Raw genomic sequence first — 11,663 nt, forward strand, 5'->3', positions numbered from 1 at the left:
TTAATACTTTCATATAAGTCACTCAAACCTTACAAGCTAAATTAAAATTCACTAATGAACTTTTCACCAAATCTCCTATATGGTCTACTTCAAGCTTTTTAAAGTCACTTAAACATTCCTTGATGTTTTCTGTCGTTCATGTATTGCCATGGTAATTATTCCTCTTAGTTCTATTTCAATAGCTCCCGGGTTTACTCTCCTTAACTCTCCATTTGCTTTCCCCCTCTAAGAAAAGTTACACTCAATACCACATTATTGTCCCAGGATCACCACTTAAATACTGGCTCAGGAGCTTGCACCAATACATCTCACTAGGGCTCAATAATCCAGCTATTGTTTTTCTTATGAAATCACCAGGAGGAAAAAAGCTGCATGCTAGAGCACAAAAGCAAATAAATGATTTGGAAATTTCTTAAAAAACAAAGCAGAACTACTTTCACTTAAATGCCCCAAATTTCCTTGTAAAATTTCACATAAAATGGGAGTGGTTATTACTTTTTTTGAATATATAAAATTAATGTTATCCTTTCAGTAGTTTTTAAAAATTACTACCTGCAGCGTTCTCAAGTTTAGCAATCATCAGATTTAAGGGGGAAAAAACTTAGATATTAAAACTTACCTAAATAAAAACTGTCTATTGAGATTAGAAACATCTATAGTATCCATGTCTATGACATGAATCTGTCTGAAACCAGACAATGCCTGTAGAAACAAACAAAAAACAATTAAGCAGAAATTTCCTCACATTTGAAATTTTAAGATTTGTTTTCAAGGTAGTCCTAAATCTACAAATTTTTAATAATAAACTCTGTATAATCTATTCAATGATTAAACCGTCTTATAAGGTACATAAAACTCAGGGCTCCTACAAAGATGAAAAATCTTTAACTATTCAGTTTTAAACAGTGTATAACCAAAAGAGAACAACCCAAAATTTCTACAGTTTTGCATTTTCATAAACACATCTCAATACTTGTGGCTTTGCTATTACAAGATACTTTCATTTTACTAATATTTAATTTACTTTAATTTTACTATGAACAGTTTTTGCTATTATGTTTGCAAAATATTATTAAAGCAATTCCTACAAGCTTTATCTCAGTTTACATGACATTAAGCATGCCACAATTCAGAAGTAAACTATTAAAGAGAAACTATATTATAAATACACACGTACACTGAATATACAAAAGAACTATTAAAAGTACTGAGTCAAGAACAAGCAGTCAAAAAAGCTAGAGAAAAGCAAAATACTGTTGTGTTTCAATGATAATGCCACACACTCTAAGAGCAAAACCACTATTCAAATTTATCAGCAGAATTAAGTCTCCATAATATGCTTTTCTGGTCTGGATCCATTTATTTAAGTGATTACATTAAATCACTTGCTAATAATTTCCCCATTTTTCTGTCCCAATTTACAACAACTCTTATAAGAGTTGTCCATACTTGTTCTCTCAAACTGCTCTCTTGACCTTACTCTGTTTTTTGTTTTACCTTTAAAAGGACAGGTTTATTAGCAAAAGGAGTTAGCTGAAGGACTATGCACTTACATAGTCACAGAGGGGCAGGAAAGCTATTTTGCAAAGTGAAAAGGTTTGTGGAAAGAAATACCTGGGTAGTCACAGGTAGGCAGGAGAGCTGTCTTGAGCTTACTCTGAAAAAGCTTTTGCTCCCACCTCTCCACCAAAACTGCACTTGTCAATGTCACCAGTGATCTCCATGTTATTACCTCCAGTGATCAATTCTCACACCCTCTGACCTTACCTATCTGAAGTACTTGGCAGGGTATGGATCAATTCCTTAAACATGTTCCCTTGGTCACCACGTGCTTGAAAACTGGAATGCTTTTTTAAAATTAGTTTCTAGTTCACCACTCAGGAGTTTTCCTCCCACCTAACTAGAGAGAATTTGGACTATCCTTTCATTAGTTCTGGTGAACTCAGATAATCACATTAGATAAACAACATCTAAAAGACATAGTAATTTTCAAAACCAAACTCAATCATCCTAATTTGCTAACATAACCAAATATACTCATTTCCCATTCTTTCATTTCCAGTTAATGTTAACTCCATCTTTCCAGAGATCAGGGCTAAAACTTTGCTATGTCATCCTTAATGCCTTTCTCTCATGCACCACAAATCTGTTGCATGAGCTAAACCTGTTGACTTCATCTTTAAAACATTCATAATCTGACCTCCTCTTTCCACCTCCAAGTCTACCACCATGTTCCAGGTAACTATCACTTCCTGCCTCAATGATTGTAACAAACTTCTAACTAATCTCTGAGCTCCCTCCTGTTTTTCCTTTGATCCAGTCAGATCAAGTTAATTTGATCTGCTTAAATCTCTCCAAAGACTTCCTAATTCAGTAAAACTCAAATTTCTTACAACAGCCTTCAAAATCTTTTGTGATATTTACTGCAAGGCCCTATGTCTCTTATTATATCTCTGATAGCATTCTGAAAAATGCTTCCTCTTATCCACTTCTGCTTTAGCTATAACACCCTTGCTGTACTGGAATATATACGCCACGCTCCTACTTCACAACTTCTGCATTTGCACAGTCTACTGTCAGAAATATTCTTGCTCCTCTTGGCTCAAAGAGCACCTACCTTTTTGTAAGCCCTTCCCCTTCCTACCAGGCTACCTATTTTCTATCCTTCCTTTCTCCATAGCATTTATTACCACCTAATATAAGGTGTATTTGACTTGTTTTTTCCCATCACTAAAATATAAGTCAAAAAAAAAAAAAACCACCTATCAATATTGTTCAATGCTTATTTTTAGCATCTAAAACAGTACATAGCTTATGGGGAAGGAGGGTCAATAAATATTTAATCAATATTAATGCCATATACTTTTTCTTAGAAAGAGCATTTGGGGGTATTACAATTAAAAAACATGCATACCCCTATGTACTTATGTCTGAAATAAGCAAAGTAAGTGGTAAAACTGAAAACCCTGAGTTTCCTTCTTTTGTCTAGGAGGTTATTACAATGCAATAAATAAATACCAAGGCTACTCCTAAAGTTGCTAAATGACTAATCCTCAGCTCTAATCTCCAATTACATTTAAAATTAGTATATAACACATTTAAAAATAACAATTTCCTAAATGGAAAGAGTTAAGGATTAGGAGATTTGTGTATAAAATGCCTACCAAAACCACTATCCATTCTCCAAAAATCCTTCCTTTCTAGAATTCTTTGGTTTATGTACTAAATGAGTATTTATGGCTGATAAAGTACTGTCATTTTGGCACCCCATCAAAGTAAACTGTACATATTGCTATTTCATGTGAAACTTGTCTCCCCAATGAAACTTCAAATTTATTAAGTATAGAGACCATGAATAGCTGCTACAATCCCTCGAAGAATCCATCACAGGTGATGAAGCAGTTTTGTAGGTTTTGTAGTTTCATTAGGAGTAAGATTAGTGTTCCCTAGCAGAATTAATGTGGTTGTTTATATTTAAATTATAGCCTCATGGCCAACTTTTTAGGTCCTTTAATTGGTTGTTACCTGCTTCATTTTCAAGTAAGTCTACTCTAGCATTTCCACTTTTTATATACCAAGGAGTACGATACCTGGAAGATAACGTCTCTAAATCAATCCTCCCCTATCCATTTTTGTCAAATAAACTGACAAAGACTTATACAAAGCTACTCTGTGGTAACCAGAAGCCAATGAAAACAACTAATTAAATCACAAGTTAAGGATATCCAAGCAGTATATGAATATATTTCACTAAATAGGAACCTTGCTTAAAATGATATTCATTAAAAACAAACTGACCAAAAGGGAAAAAAAAAAAAAAAGAGGTTTAGCATTCCCAAATTTCATCAATCTACTACTATAAGATCCTCAAAAATTACTATCTGGTTAATGACCTAACAGTTCAGTGAAAAGAACACCCTAAGAATCAATGTCCTACATTAGATTCCAGGCACATCATTACAATCCAGAAAAACCTGAGCAAGTTATAATATAATTTTAAAACTTACTGTCTCCTTCTATATGAAAATACCTTATCCATGTAACAAGATGATTTTCAGGAGCAAAAGAAATAATAAATTCTTTAAAATTACATGTTAAAATATGAAATGCTAGTTTTTATAACTTACATCATTGAAACTAATGAGTGTTCTGCAAGAGGAAGCAGATTTGTTTGCTTAAAGAGCAGAGAAGAAAACAATTTCTAGTGACTTTATAGCTGAGAACATTAGTGTTTTAGAAGTCCCAAAGGTTATCTAACATTTTAATTACTGTCTGAAATATGTCATGCTAAAGTTAGCTAACAAAGGCTCAAGTAGCAAGGTCAACAGGCAAAATAAAAAAATTTATGACATAAAAGGGAAAATGGTTAATTATCACAAAGAAGAAAAAAATACATATTTTATATATAATTACCAGATTTTTCAGGAGCTCACATCCTAAGCCGCCAGCTCCAATCACTAGAACTTTACATGTATCTAACAAAAACTGAAGAGACTGTAAAGAATGAAAAGGCATATTAAAACTGGTTGACAAAACCCCAAAGTAACATCAATAAAGTAATAAGAGCCATAAAACAGTTTTTGATGTTTCCGTGAAAAATTCAATTTGGGATAAAGAGTACTTGGTATTTAATAAATTATTTCAAATTTAAGAACAAGGTAGAACCAGAAGTTCTATAACCCTATATTTATTTATAAATTATTTATAACCCTAAATTATTTATAATTTTTAATTTTTTAAATTAATTTTTATTGTACAAATTGCAAGGTTATTTGTAACAAGAAAAACTATGCCGGGCCTCCCCGGTGGCGCAGCGCTTGAGCGCTGGGCTGCGAAGCTACCCGCAGCCTCTGCAGCACCGGTTGGATCCCCGGTGGCAGCGCCAGTTCGATCCCCAGCCGCAGGGCAAGGGTCCCACATGGCGCGCAGACCTCTCCTGCCGCCCGCTGCTCCCCTCAGCAGTGTACTTCAGTCCTTCTGCCTGTTCTGCTCCCGGCTTTGGCTCTGATGAATTCTCTCACCCTCCCGTGCTTCTGACTGTACCCAGTGCTTGTATAAATAAATAAATAAATCTTTAAAAAAAAAAGGAAAAAAAGAAAAAAAAGGAAAAACTATGCCAAGTTAAACATTCTTTTTTTTTCTTTAAAAGGGGAAAGTAGCAAATTCAATTATTTAAGTGATTTCCTAAAAAAAAAAAAAAAAAAGTGCAAAACACCTTTAGAACAGAGGATCAAGTACTATACAAGGTATTCAAAGGTCTAAATAAAATAAAAGTAGTTGTAACAGTAACAACTACTTTTGAATATAATGACTGAGACTTCCAAATCATTAGATCACAATAAGGAAAAAACTGATAAAACTCTTAGAAAATTACATATCAGCAGAAATATAATTTGAAACAATCATTCAACAGGAGCATCTTAAATTACCAGGGGAAAAAAATCAGAAGCATAAGAAAATATGGTAAAATTTATTCAAAGAATGGCAGAGTTAATTCTGTCCAAGATTCAAAAGAAAGGTTACTCAGATGAGACACTGGGTCAAACCCAAGAGCATGCATTTTAGAAGCAGCACGGTGTTTCTATTTCAAAACAACATCTCTTTATAAACACAAAGGTCATAAAATTTACTATAAAGAATACTTTTTCTGACTTTGTAGTGAAAAACAAGTTGTATCTAATTTAACATTTGCTTTAAGTCACACTATTAATGTAAAATTCTATTATACAGTAATCACATAACTTAAACATGCAATTATATTGGATTTAAATTACTTGTTTCAACTAAATTTCAAAAATTAAGCACATCTATATTCCTATCAAAATTAATTTCTCAAAGCAAGACTAAAAAGTATTGTCAGAAGTAATTTTAAACTGGAATTTAAAGTGAAGTATGACTTAGAATTTTAAATGAGGTTATAAAGTTTATGTGCCCTTGAAAAAATCTGTATTATATGAAAAATGTAAAAAAAGACTCATATTGAACATTTAAATAAAATCAATTGCAAATATTCAATTTAGCATTTCAAGATAACTTATACAATTTTATTAGTATTTTTATTATAAGAGCAAATTAAAAGGAAGCATTTTATTATTTTTGAAACATATAACTAAACTATTAGAAGATTTATTTAAAAATAAATGTTTCTCACTTCAGTGCTCGGTTCGAAATCAGGGTGTGTGAAGGGTCCAGATCGCTCGAGGAACTTCTTTACATGGTTCCAGCGACCTTCCCAGTCTCCAGTGTCCCCACACCCACCATCAACAGCCATTCTGCACAGAACACAGTAAATTCAGCTGCAAAGATCAGTATGAAAAAGCCACACTTACAAACATTAGGGGTTTCCCCAAATGAAAAGGTAATCACACCAAACCTGCTCAAATAAAAGGGAACAGTCAATGTGGTTTTCTTATGCTTTCATTTTCCCTTGGTGGCTATTATTATACGATTTAAAGCTAAGAACTGCACATTTGATTAAATATATCAGTCTACTTGTTTGGAATTCCTAAAGCAACCCAAGAAAAACTTGGGACAGCGGTCAATTAATGAGAAGTGGGCTTTTCTACACCTGGAAATTACAAAAGATCACTCTAAAGTCCAACCTGTTCCTTCAACACACTTGGATCAGGAAACATCAGTTACCAAAACCCCCCCCACAACTTCACTTTCAGAATTGTGAGGCTTCAAATCTAATACAACTCATGTTATTTCCATATTTGAAAAACAGGATTTGCGTATTTTTGATGAAAGGAACTTTCACGTATTCTTTTCCGAATGAGGTCCCAATTTTCAAAAAGAACTTCAAAACTATTAAGTGTTTTTTGTTGCAAATAAACAACACAAAGTTTTAGGTTCTAATTATGCCACAAATAGGCATTAACATCTGGAGACCCTAAGAACAATGAATAAGAAGGGACTCCTTAAACTGTATTTTCTTATTCACTGAGGGCAATATTCATATTTGGTTGTGCTTACTTTTAACTTTCAAGTTTCCTATAACCTCACAATTTCTACCTTCGAGTATATTAGTAACACCTAATTTTGTACAAAAAAGGATCAAGAAGTATTAGCAAAGCAAGCAATAAAAACAAGATAAATTTTGATGTCACAACTGGATTTGGTTCCACAATTAACAGCATTGTGACCTTGAGAAGATTACAGCCATAAACCTCATCTGTAGGCTGTTCATAGCTACTTGAGGTCAAAATGAGGATATAGAGATAATCCAGAGAGGCCCTAGTATGGTACTCGGCATATACTAAGCATTCAAATTTTAACTATCATTTTAAGCAAAAGTGAAAAGGAAATGAATAGTTGGGAAGGAATGTGAAATTTATTCTGTCTTTCTAGTTCTCTTGCAATATAACTTTCTGAGGGATGCCTACACACTCTGAAGTACTGTTCCTGGGAATTGGCACAGAAATTACTAACTCACCACACCCACTGCAGGAGTACCCCCGCCCCAGTAGGGAGGAAGAAAAATATGTGGCGTTGGCATGGTTATAAAACATTTAGTTTAAACCTGTTTCACCAGCACAAAACTAAGCATCTGATAAGAAGTAGGATGTGTAGTAAAGAGGAAAAATAAACTCTTTGGAGTCAACTCTCTGCTTTAAGAGCCAATTACTTTGATTTGAGTGCTTAGTACAACACCTGATATACAGTTCCCATAAAAATATCTGCAATTAATACTACTGTCTCAGTGTTTATGAAAGACCAAAAATAGGCTAATCTCCGTTTCGTGTTTAACATGTCTTTTCACAAGACTGCAGCTCTAACAATTTGGGATAGAGGAAGGAGGGCTCAGGGTCCTTCCGCAAGACCTTTGGCCCAAGCACCCTGGCCGGCCCCTGCAAAAATCTGCTGCGGTGCACCCGGGCCCGGAGCCCGCCCGAGGGAGAGAGGGCAGGAGCCGCCCGCCCGGCACCTGGGGCTGCGGGACGGGGGACCGGGGATGAGGCCGCGCGGCCTGCGCTCCGACTGCCCCACTCCCACCCCCCCGGTCCCGCTGCGGCTGGTCCCCTAGGCCTGGGGTCGGGGGAGGCGGGGGTCCCCGGAGAGGGCCCCGGCCTCCCGGCAGCACTAACTTCTCAGCCAGCAGCTCCTCTATTCTCCTTCTTTTCTTCTCCCTAAAAGAAAGAGAGAATAAAAGAAGGGTCAGCATCACGCTACACACTGGGCGCCGCGAGGAGATGGGGGGCGAGGGGACGGGGCGGGGGTCGGGGGGACCCCGGGTGGCGGCGGCGACCGCCCACCGCCACGCTCTCTCACAGCCCAGCCCGGACCCGCGCGCCTGCAGAGCCCGGGTACTTACGGCTCCTCACCATCCGCCATATTGTTCTCCGCCTCCTCCCAGGTGCCCCCACGGCGGGCGGAGCCGGAGGGGCGGGGCCGGAGGGGCGGGGCGGGCGGGGCCGGAGGGGCGGGGCGGGCGGGGCCGGAGGGGCGGGGCCGACTTGGCTGAGGCTCTTCAGGGCATTACACCTTTCCTTGATTATAATCGTATAAATGTAATTATATATAGAATTATCTTGATTAATACACTTATTTAGATAAATCACATACAGTGTATAGTGGTGTTATGCTGAACGCAAATACAGCTATAATACATTATTTTTATACAATGTGTGTGTTAGTGGTTATATAAAATGACATGTTCTAGGAAAAATCTCCTGGAAGAGCTTAATATGCCAAAACTTCCCTCTGCGGAAAAACATGAGAGAATTCTCACTTTCTAATTTTCACAATTGATCCAACATCTTTGCATAAAGATACAAACTTTAAGAATAATTTTCTGAATCAGTTTATATAGGTGCTATGGAGAGATTATTGTTTTCTTTCCTTGTGAATATTAAGATTAGTATTTTATTTTATTTTTATCTATAGCAATTTTTTATTTATATATTTGACATCATTGTTTTAATTTTTAATGACACATCTGTTATGTCAGATAAGAAATTCAGTGGAAATAGAACCATTAATAAATTGAAAAAACATTCTTTTATGGGGAAAAGCATGTAAATAGATTAAAAGTATAAAGAAAATTGCAAAATTCAAACAATAGTTTGGAACAACCATAATCTCATCACCTAAAGACAAATGGTGATAGAATTTTGAACTATTTTCTTTCAGAGTTGGATAAGTGTGTGTTTGTGTGTATGTGTGTGTGTGAGCGTGCATGTGCATACACACAATTGGATGGCTAAATACAAAAAAATCATGCTTTACGTGTACATATCCATATATAATATATATATATATATATATATCCATGAGGGATACATATATCCTTTCTTAGAGCAGAACAAGAATGAGATTTAGAGTTAGAGTGAACGGTTTAAATCTTTAACTCTCCACTTACTGACTATAAGACTGTGGGCACTTCCGTGTCTTTATTTGTAAACTGGGGGTAATAGTAACACCTGTAACGCTGACAACTAAGTGAAATCCATAATGGCTCTTAAAGTAATATTTCTGATCAGCCACATCAGCATCATTTGGGGAGGTGTTATAAATGTTCAGCCCCATGCCTGGCCTTCTGCAAAGCCTTGATGATTCTGTGTAAAATGAAGTTTGAGAACCACTAAAATGGACTATATGAAGCCTGATGAATACTTAGTAAATACAGGTGTTACTAATTGTAATATTTAATCTCTTTTTGTATTTTTTTTTTTCATCCCTCAGTCAGGTTCAGTTCAGTAGCACTCGAGGAGCTGAAAGTCATTGTTGGGCAGAAAAGGGGGGTTGGTGGGTGGGATTTGAAGTTCACAGTCCCCATTCCTGGCAGGACATACCAGCCTTTCTCCAGGTCACATGTTTCGGATTACTTTCATTTCAAATAGATATATCAGAAATTATTACACTATTTGCTATAACATATACAGACAAACGTTCAGGGTTGTCCTACGTAGAAGCACAAGTCTGGGTATAAGAGCCCCCTACAGCTAATCTAGCCCCCTGGAGGAAGAGTGACAAAGAGCTGCTACTACTACTATTTCAAATAGTGTCTGAGATAAAGCAAGGATTCCATATGCAGTCATGTTTATTTGAAATGCTTTATAACAAAGGTGAAAATATGTAGAGGAGGAAAAAAATCTGCCATAAGAGAAGCATGGAGGGAAAAGGGGAGAAAGGAATTATGCCATATGAAGTAATATCTGCCTTTAAAAAAAAAACCTTTGGAGTTTTAAGCAAATAAGTAAAAATAGACTGAACAAATGTTTATTAGATTTTAATTGCCTATGATCAATAGTCATCATATTGTTACTAACACACATTTGACAGCTTATGGTCATATAGTATTGAGCAACAGGAAGGTCAAAGTTCTTAGTCATAGCTCTCTAATGCTCACTGATCTCTCCAACAGCTGTGGGTTCCTACTGGGGCTCCCACGCTGGTCTTGACCAAGGTCATTTACTCTGCCTACCCACAATGCTGCTTCTTGAAATTCTTGAGCCCAGGCGAATTATTCCACACCCTCTGACTTCCTGTAACTGAGCACCAAGGCCTGGCACATCTCTAGTGAGTGTCTCAATTTCATTTATTTATTTATTTATCTATTTAGTTATTTGAATTAAATGCTAGATATTTATTTTCTCACAGTTCTGGTCGGAGACTGAAAATGCAAGGTCAAGGTGTTGGTCCTCTCTTCTGAGGACAGTAAGGGAAGGAGATGATCCAGGTCTCTTTCTTTGGCTTGTTGGCTATCTTCCCCTCTGTTGTCATAGGTCATCCTTTGTCATCGTCTGTGTCTGAATTTCCTCTTCTTACAAGTAGACTAACTATACTGACCAGGGGCACTCAAGATTGGAGAAAATTAAGTTATTTCTTCACAGTCCCTAGCAGGAATGGGAGAGCTAAGACTGTAATTTTCCTCTGTCTGACTTATGACTCTCTCATTTTTCCAGACTCAAGAAAATGTGGGAACTCAGAAGCATTTTCATATATTTTTAAAAGATTTATTTATTTGCGCATACAAGAACTGGGTGCAGGCCAGAGGTGTGTGTGTGGGATGAGAGGATTCACCAGAGACAAAGTGGGGAACAGAACAGGCAGACTGATTGAAATACACTGCTGAGGGAAGCAGTGGGCAAGACAGGGTAACTCCCTGGCCAGGGATCAAACTCGTGCTTCAGTGGTTGAGGATAGCTTCCTAGGTTGCGTCTTATCCCCTTGAGCAACCAGGGAGGCCCGCATTTTCATATTTTAAACTTTATTCAAAAAAAGTATCACCTATGCTATATTTAAGTACCTATTTGATTTAAAAACCAAATTTTCTGAATGGCAAGATAATCTAGAGTCATTGTAAGTTTTTTAACTGCCTTCTTTCTGAATCATCAGTGAAAATTAAATTATGTCTTCTAGACTTTGCATTAAGTATTTTATTGCTTTCTATTTTTTTTGAAAATTGATGGTCTGATGATTGTGTTTAGTTTCTTTTTTAAAAGCACCACTCTCGCGTTTAGAGATTCTGTTCATTATCTTAGACACAGCATTTTAGAATTGTGTCTACCAAATTATTGCTTTAAAATGTAAATAATATGCCCAACCCATAGCTGCAGTTCCCTGATTGTTTACTTTATCAGAATGAACCATAGTTTAATAATTTCCCCCAAGAGAATAGGAATAGAGAAGAGAGGTGAAATAACAAACCAGCTCTTTCA

At 36.4% G+C, this 11,663-nt stretch overlaps 1 protein-coding gene across 2 annotated transcripts; it reads right to left on the reverse strand.

Moving 5' to 3' along the window:
- Positions 1 to 350: 350 nt before the first annotated feature.
- On the reverse strand, positions 351 to 8,374 carry LOC119237493 (NEDD8-activating enzyme E1 catalytic subunit-like). Of its 2 annotated transcripts, XM_037501513.2 has the most exons (5): positions 8,315 to 8,374; positions 8,088 to 8,129; positions 6,152 to 6,272; positions 4,414 to 4,494; positions 351 to 702 (listed from the first exon to the last, which is right to left on the reverse strand). In XM_037501513.2, exons 1-5 carry the CDS (start codon positions 8,332 to 8,334, stop codon positions 616 to 618), a joined length of 351 nt encoding a protein of 116 aa, XP_037357410.1. In that variant the 5' UTR covers positions 8,335 to 8,374; the 3' UTR covers positions 351 to 615. The 2 variants fall into 2 exon arrangements, with proteins under 2 accessions (XP_037357410.1, XP_037357411.1); XM_037501514.2 differs by lacking the exon at positions 8,088 to 8,129.
- Positions 8,375 to 11,663: the final 3,289 nt, after the last annotated feature.

The sequence above is a fragment of the Talpa occidentalis genome, unplaced genomic scaffold (assembly GCF_014898055.3).
Source record: "Talpa occidentalis isolate TD23 unplaced genomic scaffold, MPIMG_talOcc4v2.1 talOcc4.96, whole genome shotgun sequence".
Classification (NCBI taxonomy): Eukaryota; Metazoa; Chordata; class Mammalia; order Eulipotyphla; family Talpidae; genus Talpa; species Talpa occidentalis.

What these genes read in the sequence shown, in the direction of transcription:
- LOC119237493 (XM_037501513.2), bottom strand. Translation starts at nt 8,334, where the DNA reads ATGGCGGATGGTGAGGAGCC. An exon ending in GAGGAGCTGCTGGCTGAGAA is followed by an intron (nt 6,273 to 8,087) that starts GTTAGTGCTGCC and finishes TGTTCTGTGCAG; the next exon opens with AATGGCTGTTGATGGTGGGT. An exon ending in GTGAGCTCCTGAAAAATCTG is followed by an intron (nt 703 to 4,413) that starts GTAATTATATAT and finishes TTGTTTCTACAG; the next exon opens with GCATTGTCTGGTTTCAGACA.